Source organism: Notothenia rossii (genome assembly GCF_949606895.1).
Source record: "Notothenia rossii genome assembly, chromosome: 7".
NCBI lineage: Eukaryota > Metazoa > Chordata > Actinopteri > Perciformes > Nototheniidae > Notothenia > Notothenia rossii.
In genome coordinates this window covers 60,013,711-60,032,697 of record NC_136905.1, presented here as the reverse complement: position 1 = coordinate 60,032,697, position 18,987 = coordinate 60,013,711, and the positions used below count along the sequence as shown (strand labels likewise).

The 18,987-nt window shown below is 38.8% G+C and overlaps 1 protein-coding gene across 1 annotated transcript in view; it reads right to left on the bottom strand.

The window, feature by feature from the left end:
* LOC307046076 (serine palmitoyltransferase 2-like) overlaps window positions 1-18,987 on the bottom strand; it is a 28,943-nt gene that overhangs the window by 5,297 nt on the left and 4,659 nt on the right. The window contains exons 3-11 of the mRNA XM_079692223.1: window positions 18,159-18,313; window positions 17,934-18,082; window positions 14,236-14,360; window positions 12,873-12,966; window positions 7,153-7,258; window positions 3,680-3,899; window positions 3,361-3,487; window positions 809-944; window positions 71-200 (exon numbers count right to left, since the gene is read on the bottom strand). Of these exons, the coding sequence (XP_079548349.1) occupies window positions 71-200; window positions 809-944; window positions 3,361-3,487; window positions 3,680-3,899; window positions 7,153-7,258; window positions 12,873-12,966; window positions 14,236-14,360; window positions 17,934-18,082; window positions 18,159-18,313 (1,242 nt within the window). The remainder of the gene's footprint in view (window positions 1-70; window positions 201-808; window positions 945-3,360; window positions 3,488-3,679; window positions 3,900-7,152; window positions 7,259-12,872; window positions 12,967-14,235; window positions 14,361-17,933; window positions 18,083-18,158; window positions 18,314-18,987) is intronic.

The following is an 18,987-nucleotide window of genomic DNA, read 5'->3' as shown; positions in this document are numbered from 1 at the left end:
TTTCTTGCCCAAGAAGAATTCAATTAAAACAGTTTTATGTGATAAAACCGTGCTTGTATAAATTAGTTACCCTGTCGAGCACGTCTTTCGTGTGGGCGGCAGAGATGCAGAAGCGTGCCCGGGACTCGATGATGGGCGTAGCGGGGAAGCCCACCCCTACCACCCCGATGTTCCTCTTCAACATCTCCCTGCTAAACGCTCTGTGGGACAGAAGAGACGCGGCAAGAAATGACATACCAAAATATAGTTCCAATAAAGACATTAACCTTTGCAACATTATGGCAAGCTAGTGTTGTTCATTGAGATTTATTGTTTAGAACATTTATACTTATTGAATTGAGAAAGAATACATAGGTTTTATAAGTGGGTATTGTCCACATAATTCAATCTATTACAATATTTAATGTAAAGCACTAAAATAAATACTATGACTAATCATAAGACTTTTTAAAAAAAATTAAAGCCTATAATTAGGGCCGCCTCAGGCTTACCTTAAACATATTCCTGGATCTTATATTCATTTAACTTTATTTGTGTTTTACTTTCAAATGAGCATTTAGTTAATTAGATTGTTTATGTTGTCATGCATTATCTATTTAGTTTACATTTTCATTCATGTTCGATCTGTACACACTGTAAAGCCCCCTGATGAAAATGTGTTTTTTTATTAATACAAAAATCAGGATCTTTTGAAATATGTAAATCTGGCCACATCTCATATACAATCATATTATTCATCATTCTGTATTGTTCTAGGCTTTAATGCGTGAAAACTTCTTTAAGCAGCGAGTCAAATCTGTAGGCTTACGCTATCTTGGCGGGCATGTAGAGCATCATGGGTACAACAGGCGAGTCCTCGTTTCCGTAGATGATGAAGCCCATCTTCTGAAGCTTCCTGCGGAAATACACTGCGTTCTTTGCCAGCTGATGCACACGGTCACAGCCTGGGGAGGATCAGAAGATAACTTTTAACAAGAGTTGACAAAAGCAATGGAGGAACCACAATGCTATTAAAGTTAATGATCTTTTAGTTTGGGGGTCTTTGAAAATTGTCAGGGACTCTTACATATGTATACAATTGAGTTGGATATAAGGTTCGGAACCGTAATTTGAAATTCAAGTAATAACTGATCCAAAACGGCCCATACCAGAAAAAACACTTTTGTGAGCAGTGACCTTTATATATACAGTCTATGGCAGTGACGTGATGGGAGAACTGACGTATTGTTGGCCTTTTCCCAAATTAAACTGTATGCTTTTCATTTAGAAGTTTAAAATAACTCAAATCGAGTTGCATAGATAGAAGCAGAATCTCTAAGCAGAACCGGAATCAAAGCAGAACCGGAATCAAAACCAGGCCGTTTTTATGCAGTCACTCTGAATTTACAATATTTAGAATTTTTAAGAGAAGCACCGGTAAGGTGACAATAGAAGATGGGAATTATTTTAACAGTTTGTTGGAACAGATTGATCAGGAGGATCCTGCTGGTTTGTGTTGTGACTTATATCGTTGTCTTCCATCGCTGACAGACTGAGCGGTCTGTCAGCAAAAAACATATCCCGGTTGATGCTCATAGTAAAATAAAGTCAAATAAATATATAGTACCAAAAACACAGATGATAAAATCCAAGGGGGGCACAAATAATTTGTCTTACAAGAGTGGTGATACGCACAAGGATTCATGGGTAACAGTTAGACTCACTACATATTACCATAATGTGTATTTTCATACATTTTAAATGTGAGAAGATGAGAAATATTTATAGCGAGTTTGATGAAAAAAGAAAGGGAAAAAAGAGTGTTGATAAGCAGCTGAAAACTAACACATTCATGAGATGTGAGAGGAAACATCTGAGGGATGCAGCCCTCGGGGGAGGGGGAGTTTTGACTTCTCTGTAATGTTTTCCTTCTGCCACAGGAGATAGAAGATCCACTGATTCTTTAAAAACACACTGCAAACTATGTTAATTTGCCCCCAAATGTAGTCACAAAGAACTACTATTATCATAATATTGCACCAAGACATACACGTCCATGCAAATAAAATAAAAAGTAGGTCAACAGAAATGACTTTTTTGAGTTTAAAAAGATACACAAAAGCTGACCTCACCTCAAGATACATCTGGATTGACCTTGGTATAATAAATGGGAAGAAGAAGGGTTTCTATTTATTATATCTCACAAGGATACAGCTTCAACTCTGTGTTTTTTTTAAGTAGTGTGAAATAAAACTACTGATTTCATCAGTTTGTACTGACACCCAGTGGCAACTGCTTACAATTACAGCATTGAGATGAAATCCACTCAACACTGAAAATCTGAACATTTCAATTCTTAGTTCATTTTTAAATGATAAGATATGCTCTTTCAATAAAACAACTCTGCCAAGTAGGATACTCTTCATTATGATGACATCAAGGTATTTTTTTTTATGTAGTCAGGATATGATGCGCTGAATTTGTCACAGATAGTGATTAAGGGGACACTAAAGGTGAATAGGTTAAAAACACCCAACTAATAGCTCACTATGAAAGTTCTCCCGTTGATTACTTATATTAACGAAGACATATAATTCTAGTTTTCAGGTTTGTATTTTGTACCTCTGCTGTGACGTGTGTCCATGCTTTAATGTTCAAAAAGCTCTTTATTTTTCTCATACTGCCTGTGCTGCACATTGTCTTATTAAATAAATGCCTATTTGCAATCTCTTACACAACAGAAAACTCAAAATTGGATATAAACTCATTCTTGTTTCAGCAGCATAAAAAAAAGCATTAAAAAAAGCAATCTTGTAGCCTATGGTGTTAAGCCTTAGAGACACAACTACACAAAGTGATGCCCTATCAATCTATTTGTTCCAGAATGTTAATTAAAACATTACAGGGCACTGGGGGCCACACTCAACATATAATATGAAAATGCTGTCGGTACACATTTCATTACTCCTAATCTCAGCCAAGAATCATTTAAAGGTGCTGTGTGGAATGTTGTTGTAAACAAACAAGTTATTTTTACCTTCAGTGTTACGCCATATAAAAAAACCATTGTGAGTATCTTAAACACGTTGAATGCATTTCTTTCTCATAAAACATTTGCAAGGCCACATTTTCCTTTTTTATCGTTTAAAAGAAAATCTATAATGCTTGGAGTCTTGTCGTTTCCCACGTTTGTTGGCTTATAGCTGCCACCTGTAGATCAGTGGAATATTACAATTTTGTGTTACATAAGTATATAAGCTAACCCGCATACATGCCTGCATTTGCATCAGACAAAACTAAACTGCAATCCAAAAAACACTTCAGTAGCTCTATAGCTCAAAAGAATCCTCTGGTTACCTTTAATGTTGTTTTGCCACTCACCTATCGTTGTGCCATCCTCTCCCATAATGCACTTCATAGAAGTGATGATTTGCTCCACCACAGGTGGAGACATGGAGGATGCGTAGACCGCACTGTGGGAATGGGAGCGCAGGTACTCAATAAGCTCCTAAAGCCAGCAGATACACAGGAGATGTAAGAAGACGTGCATGAAAATGTATTATGTTGTACATCCATTGAGAGTTAAGAAACTGAGTTTCTTTTGATAGTAAAGGTTGCCGACCCTTGGCTTGGCCTAACCCTCTTATGTATATATATATTTAAATGAAACCGCAGAAAAATTAAAATCCTCCAGCCTCACCCTTTTCCCCGCGATGTATCCTCCTGCAGCACCGAAGCTCTTGGTGAATGTTCCCATCATGACGTCCACATCACAGGGGTCCAGGCCAAAGTAATCGACCACGCCTCTGCCTCTAGGCCCCAGGGCCCCGATGCTGTGGGCCTCGTCTAGGTAAAGGTAGGCCTTGTAGCGCTTCTTCAGAGCAATCATTTCTGGCAGGCGCACTATGCTGCCCTCCATGCTGCAGGGAGGAAAGGACAAAATGGAAGGGGTTACAGCCAGGGTCAAGCAAACGTCCTTGTTGATTACTGACTAAGGGAAGTACAATACAGTATGTTCCCTACTCAATAACTTAATAATACAAATGTTTTTCCACGAAAATAATTTTTTTTCTTCATTAAATAATAAATCTGATTTGTACAGCATTTTAGTAGGATAGTAGTATTTTAAAGTGTCAACAATATAATAATCAGACCCTGCAATAGAATAAATAAAGTTTCACTTTAGTTTTTCAAGTAATTCAACTCTAACTCACTAACTCACTCACTCAGCATCATCAAGGTTATCTTTTAGGAATATGAGCATATCCACATTTCCAGGTAGAAGTTTACAATATCCCCTGCTGTGGAAAAAACTATCTTGCTTGGTACTGATGTTGCTGGGACAGAGAGATATGATTTGGCCATGGGTGACAACAGTGGGTCAAACTGTGCATTGTCTCTCCACCACTTCAAAAACAATACAGTTTTTGCCAAGAAGGTGAGGCTTATTGACAGGGCGAGATATAAATATACTGTTGGTACTTGTCAATGTCTCTAGGTATGTACATGTAGCCCTGTAAATACGATGTCCTTTATTGTTATCTAAGATAAGATAAGATAAGACTTTATTTATCCCGAAGGAAATTGTTGTGCCAGAGTAACAAAATACAATAAACACAATAAACACAGCAGCAAAAAGAGCAATTAAACATCCACAGACAACATGAAACGTAGAAACATAGAAAGTCACACAATCAATGCAATTATTATTAGCAGTATTTAGTAGTTATAGTGCAAAAATTAAAACGTAGTGGCAGTTACGTAATTGCACGTTATCATAGTATTACTAATAATACTAATAATAATAATATGATATAATATTGCACATAGATATATATATAGCAGCGAGTGTATTGCAGTGATGGAACTTACAGTATATTGCACATAGTGTTGGTGTGGAAGTTCTCAGTGCCCTTTACTTAGGGGTGAAGAGTTAAAGAGTTTGATTGCCACTGGGAGGAAAGACCTCCTGTGGCGCTGTGTGGTGGTTATGGGTGATCTCAGTCTGTGGCTGAAAGTGCTCCGGTAGGAAACCAGTGTGGCATGCAGGGGGTGAGACCCGTTGTCCAGAATGCTGAGAAGTTTCCTCAGCTTTCTCCCCTCCGACACCATTGCCAACGATTCCTGATCCACTCCCAGGACAGAGCCTCCTCTCCTGATGAGCTTGTTGAGTCTGTTGGCATCAGCTGTCTTCACCCCGCTGCCCCAACACACTACAGCAAAGAAGATCACACTGGAGACCACCGAGTCATAGAACATCTGCAACATAGTGCTGCAGACGTTAAAGGACCTGAGTCTCCTGAGGAAATACAGGCGACTCTGGCCTTTCTTATATAGGGCGTCAGTGTTTTTACTCCAGTCCAGTTTATTGTCTATGTGGACACCCAGGAACTTGTAGCTGTCCACAATGTCCACATCCATGCCCACGATTGTAATTGGGCTTGGGGCGGTACTCCGCTTCCTGAAGTCAACCACTAGCTCCTTAGTTTTTGTGACGTTGAGCTGCAGGTGGTTCTGACCGCACCACTCCACAAAACTTTCCACCACACTCCTGTACTCAGCTTCCTGATCTCTGATGATACAGCCCACAATGGCACAATGTTGTTTTATGTTCATGTTCTAACCTACTTGTTGCCATGGTGGACAGGTCTCCCTTGAAAAAGAGATCGATGATCTCAATGGGACCATTTGGTTAAATAAAGTTTTAAAAAGTATTTATAAAAACAAAAAAAAATGTAATTATTATAAAAAAAAATTAAATCGCAGTAGATTTTGTCAGTCTCACGACGGTATTGGGACATCTATTTACCGCGATATCGCGATATTCGATACATCCCTAACAGCTACTAATGCTGAATTCTAATGGAACCACACAAGCCATAAATAAAAGATAAGAGCTACTTTTCTGACGTTGAACAGGAAGGAAATCTTATCTTTTAGACCCTCCAGAAAAACGCGGGCAAAAATCCTTGATTATGCGATTAGACATACAGGGTTTTTATGTGATTTTATGCGGTAAAATTGCGGGAAGTTGCAAAATATGCGGAAAGTTGCGAAAAATAATAGATTTAAAAAAAAAATATTGGGCTGTCTTATTTATTCTCTCTTAACATGCCAATAACGTTAAACCCCTTTCCTATTAAATTAAACACATTCAATGTTTGTTTGCTTATCACACACACACACACACACACACACACACACACACACACACACACACACACACACACACACACACACACACACACACACACACACACACACACACACACACACACACACACACACACACACACACACACACACACACACACACACACACACACACACACACACACACACACACACACACACACACACACACACACACACACACACACACACACACACACACACACACACACACACACACACACTTTCTTGTAGCCCTCAAAAGGGTTTTGGAGGTTGATGCCTCGGTGAACGTGAGTTGTTTGGCTTTCTTGTCCGCAGCAGCAGAAAGCATTTTCGACTGTTTGAATGAATCAAAGTGGGTCATCACCGTCGATTTTCTCTAAGAAGTATGCTCCAACACACAGTTGCACGGGGTGCAGAATAGTTTCCCCCCACTTTCGTGTTAGACATCGGGGTACTGCTTTGCCCGGTCTTTAGCAGAAATGTTCGTCGTGTGAGTTCCACACGTTCACTCTACGGTGTTGTTTACCTTCTGTGATGCGCGAGCTGATGACGTCACATCATCATCATCACTACTTCACGTCAAGACGAGTTAACTTTTTTTTCTCTCAACTTTGTGTGGAAAAATGCGGGGATTATGCGGCCTTTAGATAAATATGCAGCCTTTTAAAAATCTGCGCCATTTTGCTGATTATGCTGTCGATTCTGTGATCGCAGGATCGCGTTTTTATGGAGGGTCTAATCTTTAGAGCTGATGACTACCATTGTTCTACTATTTTCGGCTCAATGATTCTTAAGGCACAATAGTAAACATTGGTGTCCCTCCTCCTTCCTCTCAGCACTGATAACACCTGATTTGTGTGGTTTGAAACAACGTTTTATCTTTGAATAACCTTGTCACTAAAAAAATAAATCAAAAGAATCACAAGGGTAGATCAACATAACGTGAATGGTAGGTTTCGGTAAGTATATAACTTGAGGAGAAAATGGGTAAGGTACCTGTAAATGCCCTCTACAACAATGAGAATCTTCTTCCATGGTCTTCGGGTCCTGGGCTGTCCATGAACTATGGCCTCCCTCAGCAGTTTCTCCAGGCTCTGCATATCTGGAAAGGAAATCAGGAGATTTTAGTCAGATTCTTCAATAAAGTTGCCCTTGTTTTTAATCACATTAGCCATGGGGAGACCAAGTTGATTTGTATTTTTTAAGATTCAGAAAGAAAAAACAAATGTACTTGTAGATTAACTTGTGGTAATCTTTGGTCTGTGGCTACAACTGACAAAATAAGCTACTTTAACAAACAACTAAAATGATTAAGCTGTAAAAATAGACAGGCAACTGGTTTTAAGCAACTAGCTGAGGTTTTGGCTAGTTAGCTGGTAACTAATGGCTAAATATTTAAAGGTTACTAGCAAATCTGAACCAGCTAATAACTCAAACAGCAAGCTTTTAGTAACATCAACTAATTATTATTATTATTATTATTATTAGATAAAAGATGACCAAGATGGATTATCCACTAAATAAGACACCAACTGATCTACCCGATTAAAAGTTTAAAAAAATGCTAACAACCTTTAATGTGGACATTGCTTCTGAGCTAGTTAGCCCAATGGCTATCACAAAGCTAGTGGCTTATTATTTTTAGACTAATTAGACACATACACACATTATATTTATATAGTTATGCATAATCCATATCATGTTCTATAAGCAAAATCTTTTATGAGCTCCCCTAAATACAATTCTCAATGTACTTCATTTAGCATGCGAGCACAGTTAGCATTAGCAACTAGCACTTCTCCTCTACAGTTGACATACATTACAATCACAGATACTTCTTTTTGTGTAAATACAATGACGTTTGAGTAACAGAAAGAGTGGTTACAGAAAACAGACAGAGTATACAGAGTCTCAAAATAACTTTTTCACATCAGACTTTTCAACTTTTATTCGAAAAAAACCAATACCAATAAAATAACAAAGGCTATTGTTCTGTTTATTCAAATGTCTCAGTAAGCTGTGACAGTGTGGCAGTGAGTCAGCATCTACAATACAAGCAGGGCTGCCAACACTCACGCATTGAGCATGAGAGTCACGCAATTAACCCATATCTCACGCACTCACGCCACACATGCCTTTCCTCATGCTAAGTTTCAGTCCAAAATAAATGCATATAAAAATAAAGTGAAGGAACAGCAAACCGAGCGGTCTACGAAATGAGACGGTCTTCTGGCTTAGTTCAGTAAAGTTGGAACGATATTGGGAGATTCTGATTTCACGGATCAATAACTCATGAACAAAACGTTATTCAGACACAAATGACGTCTCCTAAGTACCGTGGTAAGGTTGACAACGAACTACAATCACAATTTGATAAAAAAAAGCCAATACGCGCCGTCCTCCGAGCTGGACACATTACATTGGTCTCTTATCTGCAGCCGGAGAAGAAACGAGTGCTAAGGGACCGTCTGCAAAGTGCAACTCCGAAAAAAGAGAAAACAATAATATTCAATCACTATTATACAGCTTATTACTACCAAACTCACTACACACATCAATAGTCAACCCAGTCTCATGGCATTTCGTGTTTACCAACACGATTTTTAATCTATTGATTCGTGTTCACCAACACGATTTCCCCTTTTTTCGTGTTGCACAGCACGATTTTAAAAGCAATGCATTTCTATTGGTAGTCTCACGGCATTACGTGTTATAGGAAGAGTGGAAGCTGTGTGGTTCATAAAAACATGTTCTTACTCAATATCAAGCCACAATTATTGCTTTTATTTTAAGTTGTATAATTTCTGACTTTCGTTGCCGTCTGTAAGGAAAATAAATGGGGCTTAGAGCCTCAGGATACGGAAATATGTATTTTTTAGATATATTTTTCTTTCTAATTTGTTATTCTTTTCAAAATAACACACTGTTATTTACTCAACAATAACACACAATTATCCTTGTTTTTATTTATTTGTTTATTTCCATAATCTCGGGCTTTTTTGACTTCCGTCAGGAACTGAATTTCAAAATAAAAATAACCGGAAACAGACGTAGGCCTCTAGGAGTTTAGGATGGCCAAAGACACTACACTACCCATAATCCCCAGCTATTGTTTAGGACTACAGTCCCCGTGATTAATCTTCAAGCTCTGGGATTGGATGTTGGAGTGGCAGTGCGCCAAGGTTACGCCTAGCGTCAAACAGCTGTTTGAAATGGAACGAAACCACGCCAGACTATCCAAAACTGGAATCGAACGCCCCCCCAGAACTACACATGCTCGCTATTGTGTTTCGCAAAATGTTCTATGGGACATCTCTACTGAAGGTTTTCGTTTTTCCACCAATTAGAAGTTGCCATGACATTGGTGTTATCAAATGTAAAACATATAATTAATACATGGGTGAAAATCGCTTGTGTCCATAATGCGCAGCATTAATATATGCCCACCTGACAGCTCATTGTTACTTTGTAATTCTACTCCACAACAATACAGAGGTTAAACTGGTATTTTTACTCTATTAAAATTATTTGAGTTACTTTGCAGATTCTGATTAATGATGTGAAATATAAACAACCCTTAAATCAGACTTTAGTTACACCTGAGTAAAATTCAGGGAAGGTGATTGTCAAGTGCCAACAATCAGGAGATATATTTGATAGTTGGTGCTTGAGAAGACTAAACATTTATCTGCAATTGACATGAATGGAAACGAGTAATAAAGTATATTCATTACTCGTTACTCTCTACTAATAGTTAATTAAAGACTGTATATTATGGCTATTTTGCACATCCCTTTCAAGATTTTCAAAGGTTTGACATATCATATACACAACTACGGTGTATGCAATGAATGAAAATCTTGGGTCACAGGTTCCTCAACAGCACATTACAAGACATCAATATGTGTGTATACCTCCACCATTAAACTGTCATATTCTGCACATTTCTAATTTCTTAATTCGTTTTTCTGTTTTGCACCTCCTCCTATTAATATCTTTGTACATTTTGTACTAAACTGTTTTATTGTAGAGATCACTTATATTATCTTCTTGATTTTTTATATTCTATATTTCTATCATTGACCTTCTACTTTCCCCCTATGAAAGTATGTACTTTTAATATTTTTGTAATCAAATATAAACACATAAAAACAATAATGCAATAACGTGCTTTAACCACTAGGCGGTGCACACAGCCATAATAACTTTGTATTATTAGTGTAGGACACTTATGTATGTACAACATCTGAAGATGTGAAGTTTTATTTATGCTTTCACATAATTTTACAGCATATTGCTATACTATTTCAGACTCAGTATTTACATTCTTATATTCAAAGAAAATCAGTAATATCTTTAAAAACTACAAGTCCTTTTATATCAGCTGTGCACCGTTATGGTGTAAATATATCTATGAATTAGATCAAATTTACAAGTCAGCCGAATTAGTGTTGATACTGCAAGGGGACGTATTGTGTGAAGAGAAATTGAAGATGTTGTTTAATTGTTGATATATTTATGATCCACGTCAAGTATTCAGTTTCAGCGGCATTTCTTCCAGTTTTTCCAAAGCTCTTCTCACCAGGGCTCTATAAATAGAGAACTACGGCAGATCTGTAATATGTAATGCAGCCGAACCGTGTATTACAATGCCGTTATGTGATGACTTTCAAAGAGAAAAGCAAGAACACTCGGAATTAAGTATTATTTTATTCTTTTGAAATGTTTTTCCGATTTCATATCATATACACACCAAATCCCAGCATGCATTGCAGCTAAAACATCCAATCAGCGAGCTTAAACCATAGCTGAGGATTTTGGGTAACCGCTCGAAATGCCTACGTCTGTTTCCGGTTATTTTTATTTTGAAATTCAGTTCCTGACGGACGTCAAAAAAGCCCGAGATTATGGAACTAAACAAATAAATAAAAACAAGGGTAATTGTGTGTTATTGGTGACTAAATAACAGCGTGTTATTTTGAAAAGAAAAACAAATTAGAAGGAAAATAATATTTAAAAAAAATACAGATTTCAGTATTCTGAGGCTCTGAGCCCCATTTATTTTCCTCACAGACGGCAACAAAAGTCATAAATTATACGATTTAAAATAAAAGCAATAATTGTGGCTTGATATTGAGTAAGAACATGTTTTTATGAACCACACAGCTTCTGCTCTTCCTATAACACGTAATGCCGTGAGACTACCAATAGAAATACAATGCTTTTAAAATCGTGCTGTGCAACACGAAAAAAAAGGGGAAAATCGTGTTGGTGAACACGAAATGCCATGAGAATGGGTTGCAATAGTCTCCTGTTGGTCATAGAGGAGTTTGGAAGAATATGCTTTTGAATCATTTTGGGGAATATTTATAATGTAAAATAAATATTCAATAAATATGGCATCATCTTAAATAACTTTACTATTATACAGTATATTTCTACCAAACTCACTATTTGCATTGTTGTTGTTAGCATCTGGTTAGCTAGCTGCGCTAATGGATATTAGAAGCTGTTTCTAAAACAAGGAAAGGGAGAGCTCTGTCCTGTCAGACTGAGAGAACTACAGCTCAGTGAGGTAAGGGACTCTGTTTAGATAGTTAACTGTAGTCTAGTTATCTTAGTGGGTCTCAAACGTTTTGGTCACCATTTATGAGAATAAATGAGAGACAGTTATGAAATACTATGACAGTAAAACAAGAATAAAGTTTAAAAGGTGAGTGATTTGTAAAATATCCATAAAGAAAAAGAAAATCTGTTTACAGTTCTGTTTCATCTGGGTGTTGAGAGATGTATCCATAGATTCCTTTTGCTCTCAAAGTGCACCAGATTGATGCATTTAACAGCAATATAAAAAATAAAAAAATCTTCCCGGGCATGGAGGTGAGGACCCCCCCCCCACACTTGTAAAATAGCACTTTACCTCTGCTTACACCTATATGCCATTTTATATGCTGTGAGCTGATTGTCGAGCCTTCATTGTAAGAGTCGCGGGTACACTGTGTATGTGCGTATTCCACTGTAGCGCCCGGTACATTAATGGGAAACCCTAGTTTGTAACACTGTACACATGAACGTTTATTTTTTCGGTTCACCACAAAAAAAAATCTCACTCCAAGCTGAACTCAAATGTTGGCAGCCCTGATACAAGGAACCTAAAAACCGTCCATAAAAGTGGCCAGTTTTCTTCTTTTGTTTTACCCTGAGCTTTTTATATTAGCAGAATGTCAAAAATATCTTCGATTAAAAAGGGTACGAATTAAAAAAATAAATAAAAAGGAAAACAGATTGTATTTTAGTTTTTTTTTTTTTTTTTTTTTTTTTTTTTAAATTGCACTTCCACATTAAATAATTCTGTATAGAGACCTTTAAAAAGTCAAAGTCCACATGCTTCAACACTTTCCAGGAAATAACAATCTGGCTGTAACCAGAAAGCTTAGTTAAATGCCAAGTATTGTATGTGTGCACTGTAAAGCACGTCAACGAGTATATCAAAGAAAGTAATGACATCAAATAACAAGAAAGCGGCAATCTTCATCACATGGAAAGACACAAAGGCAATCTTTATTTTGCAGAGTCATTAAGAACATCAATGATGTATAATCAAAATAATAAAAGCTTTGGACTAAATATAAACTGGGGGACTGACGGACAGAAATAGAAAGGAGCATTAATAATCTATACACACACAGGTAGGAAAAATACTATTTGTGACTCACTGTTGTGTTTGAAGACTCTGATGGTGGACCCGGAGAGTCTGGCTCCCAGGACCAGAGAGGCGTGGTTCAGTTCATCACTCAGAAGCAGACAGCCCTGCAGGACACCAGAAACACTTCAACATGTACACATGAGCTTACGTCACATTTGGAATAAAAATAAAAATATTTATATGAAGATAAGAAGTTTAAGTAAAATGTCCAATAAAATATATTAGAATTAAAAAAATATATATACAAAAAAAACATAATTTTTATGTAAACATGCAAAGTAAAAATATGCGAGATGAAAAATAATAAAATATTTATACAAATATAATTTAAATTAAAGATGTGCACTATAATAACTAAATGAAATAAATTAGAATAATGATATTTATATAAACCAAAGTTAAAGTCAAAATTTGAAATCAAAAAAATTAAATGCAGAGTAAAAAAAATTGCAATAAAGATAACAAATGTTTTAATACAAATATATATATATATAAATAATAAAGTTAAAAAAGGCCAATAAAAAAAGAATACAAATATTTATATAAAACACGAGGACACGATAAATATTATAACATTTAATGTAGCCTTACTGTGAAAGCTGACCTAAATACGGTGCTTTTTCTACAGATGACTTTACCACAGCACTGGTAAGGTAAAACTCGGCTGATTAATAAGATGTGAAGTGCTTTGTAACTTTGACCCGCTTGACTGAATACACAAAAAAAAAAAATGATGAAAGAGTTATTTCTGGGGCTGCTTCGCTGCCAGCTGTAGCCCCCCAGGACCTGAAAGTGGCGTAGCCTGTAGCCTACTTCAACATCAATGCATACGAAAGTGCTCGATATATGCTGTATTGAACTGTATTGGTGATAAAGAATGCATCTAACATTCCGCTGTTCATTATAATACAAAAACAGTGCATTAAACAAACCATCATGCTCTTACTTTGCAGAGGTTTGAGATCCGCAAGCGCATTTTTGGTTGGCAAATACAAAATGAATTAATAAATGCCTGATCGAAAGTTGTCAATGTTATAGAGATATTCACAGATCTGTTTTGTATTTGTGAAAATATTTAGCGTATTTGCAGATCCGTTTCACGTTTGTAAATGTTTTTGTGAGTTTGCAAATCTTTTAAATGCATTTGTGGATGGTGTTTTGCATTTACAAATCACATATTTGCACACAAATCATTTTTCTGTTCACACAAATAATGATGAGACAAATCTATGCCCATATTACAACATATAGGACATGTGACTCAGCAAGCCAAAGAGCGGAAACAAGCAATGGAGGGGAAGTTTTCAGCAATGGTATTCTTCAATAGTAAATCGCAGCTCTACAGAGGAAACATCTACCTCTTGTGGTCTTACCTTGCCAGACAGTGCTGGAATGTTCATGGAGTTGGTTGCGAACCCCATCCCAAAAGACATGGCCGACTCCACGCCCAGGAACCTGGCCACCAGCTTCTCCAACTCCTCGTGTCTGTCCAGGTTACCTGAGGGGCAGACAAACAGGAAATCACAATAAATACATAAATTCATTTAAAATGATCCTATTCTATTCCATATGGATTTATTTGACTAATTTCAGTATTTTAGTAACACCATTTTGTTTCTTAAAAATTGAGGAAAAGGGACTGCATATATAGCACCTTTACCGCAACCTCTCAAAGTGCCTTTATATACACGCCAACAGGAAGAAGGTCCTGCCGAAGTACTACCAACACATCAGCTGCCCGACGCGCCGGGGAAACATACTGGACCATGTTTATTCCCCTTTTCGACATGGATATAAGGCTCTTTCCCTTCGGCAAATCAGACCACATCTCACTACTGCTGCTGCTGCCTGCTTACAAGCAGAAACTCAAACGGGACAGACCGGTAACAAGGACACTACAGCGATGGAGTGAGGAGTCAGGACTTTATTTCAATAATTGTGTGACTCTGAAGCTCTTTGTTTGGGGTAAATAGCAAAGGGGGCGAATACATATGCACACACCACTTGTGTTTTAAAACGTGCTCTTTTTTTCCTTTCACTTTACCAATTTTGACTGACTTTGTGTGGGGTCTTGCCATAAAATCCCCCGAAAAATATTATATTATTTTTGGTTTTAATGCAAGAAAATAGGAAAAAAGGCAAGGAGGGTGAATACTTTCGCAAGGCACTGTATGTGAGAATGCTGTTCATTGATTACAGTTCAGCCTTCAATACCATTGTGCCCTCCAAGCTGGTCATCAAGCTCAGAGACCTCGGGCTCAACAGCGCCCTCTGTGACTGGATCCTGAACTTCCTGACGGGCAGACCCCAGGCAGTGCGATGGGAAACATCACATCCTCCACCCTGATCCTCAACACCAGAGACCCTCAAGGCTGCGTGCTCAGCCCTCTCCTCTACTCCTTGTTCACTTGAATCGTGAAGTTTGCTGACGACACGACCGTCATCGGCCAGATCACAGACGGCGACGAGGCGGTGTACAGAGAGGAGGTCGGAAACCTAATATCTTGTGCCAGGATAACAACCTCCATCTCAACGTCAGCAAAACAAAGGAACTGATTGTGGATTACAGGAAGCAGTAGAGAGAGGGACAAGCCCCCATCGCCATCAATGGGACTACGGTGGAGAGAGTCAGCAGCTTCAGGTTCCTCTGGGTCCACGTCACTGAGGACCTGACATGGACTCTTCACACCACCACCATCACCAAAAAAGCTTGACAGCGGCTCTTCTTCCTCCACAGGCTGAGGAGGTTCAACATGGACTCCAGGATACTCTGCAACTTCTAGAGGTGCACCATAGAGAGTATCCTGACTGGCTGCATCACGGCCTGGTACGGCAGCTGCAACACCCTCAATTGTAAGGCTTTACAGAGGGGGGTGAAAACTGCAGAGAACATCACCAGGACGGAGCTGCCATCCATGGACGACCTTTAACCACAGCGGCTCAGGAAGAAATCCCTCCGGATTATCAAAGACCCCCCATCACCCGAGCCACAAACTGTTCAGTCTGCTGCCGTCTGGCAGGCGTTACCGAAGCATCCGGACAAAAACCACCAGATTCAGAGACAGTTTCATCCCACAGGCCGTAAGACTGTTAAACACCTGAACTGTTGAAACAACATCCATAACATTCATCTGCTACTTACAAATTATTTATCTATTTACCTAATATATCATATTTCAATGACCTGCATATAGACTTATTGCACTATTTTAAACAATTTTTCTCTTGTATTTACTATTTACTTGCACTATATTTTTCTGTTCATCTGTGTTTTGTGTCACTGTTGGAGAAGCCTGTGACACAAGATTGTCATTGGCACTACACTGTAGCTATGTTCGTTTGACAAATAAAGAACCTTGAACCTTGAAAGAGTCAGAATTCTTCCATTCAAACCCACTGATAGAGAGGAAGAGGCTGGAGGAAAGATAAAAACACACATTCACACACCATTGGCCATTTGGGGCAATTTGGGGTTAATTATCTTGCCCAGGGAAAATCTGACATGCTGCAGGGGTTGGGTATCATACCACCAACCTTCCTGAGCCACCGTCGCCTACAATTGTCTTCCTCCAGGGTTATCTGGGTGCTACTCACGTTTTCTAAAGTACATTTGAAATTAGAAAACACCGATTCAGATATTCGCCACTGTCTATCTACAGCAGGGGTCGGCAACCTTTTTGATATGAAGTGCCATTTAAAAAGAAATTGTTATCAGCGTGCCGACAATCGAGAATTATCAACGGCGGGGGGTTTGAGGAGCTCGACGCTCGTGAACTATCAGCCGGAGGGCGGGGGAGCCTCGCTGCGGGGAAGCAGTGTGTGGACCTGTCAAGGCAACTTACACATTTACCACATTTAAATAATTGGTTTAAACGGCATAATAATAAGGACAATCGTCCGTTCTGTGATTCTCCAGAAAACACATGTTATGATATTAGGGTCATGCAGAGTGAGATGAGATCGCTGTCCCTTTAAGAGAGAGAGAGAGGGGTGTGACTTGTGCATGTGTGGATGGCAGAGCGACAGTGAGGGAACGTGTGTATGTTTCTGGAAGTGAAACGAGGAAGCAGAAAAACAGAGGTCTGTGATGTATTTTGTGAAACAGAAGAACAGCTAAATAAATGCAACGTCCTCCCAAGAAGAGCTCGCCTCTCTCCAGTCATTTAAGCTAAAGTGGGTTATTGAACCTGAAGCTTGTTGCTTCTGCCCTCCTCGACTACGGTCTGGGAGCCGACAGGAAAGTTCAACACACAGATGGCCAGTCCGCCCCTTTGTAGCATATTATTTCGATGAGCAGATCGCCACTGGGCTTTAAACTAAAGACACAGTCACGCAAAAACTGCGGAATTTGTACAGCTCCTTATGGGTACTGCAATTTGTGAAGTGCTTTCCTCTGTGGTGAAACGATCAGCACTGCACCACGGAGGAAAGCGGCAGAAAGTCAGCGGGGCTGCGTTGCGTGCATGGCTTCCCTCTGCAGGTAACGGGGAGACGCGCTCTGGCGGCGGTCTCGTTCAGGATCCGAAAATACAATTTAAATATTATTGCACACTTATTCCACTTATTCCTAGTGTGCCACTGGTTACGGCACTGGTTACGACAATGCTGGCACGCGTGCCAGGGGTTGCCGACACCTGGTCTCCAGTATCTATCTATCTCTAAGGGGTTGACCCATCACAACAGAGCCGGCCAGCTAACCAATCAGAGCAGACTGGGCTCTGGTTTCAGACAGAGGGTGAAAAGAGGTGCTGCAGCACAGGCAGTATGAGAAAAATAAAGAGCTTTTTGAACATTAAAGCATGAAGACATGTCCCAGTAGAGACACTAAATACTGATATGAACCTGAAAACAAGCATAATGTGTCCTCTTCAATGAAAATCAATATTTGTTGTGCGATATAAATAAAACAAAGATATATTTCCCCTTAAACTCTAGGTATTTATATGGTTAGTATCTAAACAGACTGCTTCATAATGCTTTATTTAAAGTAGTGATTTCACCCCTGCACATTATTTCTGTATTCCAGTAATTGCAAAGCTCATGGAGTCTGTATTTTGGCATGTGTTCGTACCAAGCTCTTGTCTGGTACTCGCGACTCCCACGCCGTACTTCTTGGTGATCTCGGCTGCAGCGTCAGCACACGAACCCTTGTTCTCAGCGAAGCCCAGGTAATTATAGGAGCCCAAGTTAATCACATCCTGCAACACCCGGCCTGATTGACTGCGAGGGAGAGCAGAAGAAGATCAGACAGAGGAAACAATCGATGAGGAATCTATGGTTTTTGTTTTTCCCTTACGCGAAAGTCCAGTTGTAGTCGGGGGACGTCCTCTCCAACAAGTCCATTGTGGCGCCTGGCACGCCGCATAGGGGCCGGTTCCAGTTGTCTCTGATACGGATGTAGATGTTTCTGGTGTAAAAGTTCTCGAAATCCTGGTAGAGGGGCACAAAGTCCTACACATGGACGAATAAAGAGGAGGAGAGAGGGGTACATTAGCTAAGCATCAGTGTGGACATATAGTTAACATTGCAGATATTTACAATGTCATTGTGACCTAACAATATTTGTATTCAAGATATCATATCCAATAGGCCATTCGGACAAAACAACATGAGAGATATCTGAAGTTTGACTACATTGCGACCAGGAAGAATGAAAATATCAAAGATATGCCAGTATTAGTATGTGGGGTATATCTAATCAAAGATGTAATATAAAATGTTATACTTGATAGAATTATGTATATTCTAATTCCAGTTTTGAGTTTTCTACGACATCATTTTGACTAGTTAAAACTTCATATATAATATATTTAAAGGAAAATGAAGGGAATTAAGGATTCTTCATTCTGAATTATGGCTACTCATAAATGCTAGGCAAAAGTTGTCCAAATGTACGGGTCAAAATGTTGTTACAGATATCTAAAATTACAGTGTTTATACATATAATTAAAAGCAACTTGAATTAGAGCTCTGACATGGCAAAAAAAGGTTGCAGATATGGATGATGAAAATCTATTCCAGCTAATAACTGTAGAAGTCCTTGACCTACTGCAGTGAAGTGGTAGGAATGTCAAATGTACCAGTAACATCAAAGAACTACATGCCAGGCTTTGTTTGGAAAGCTT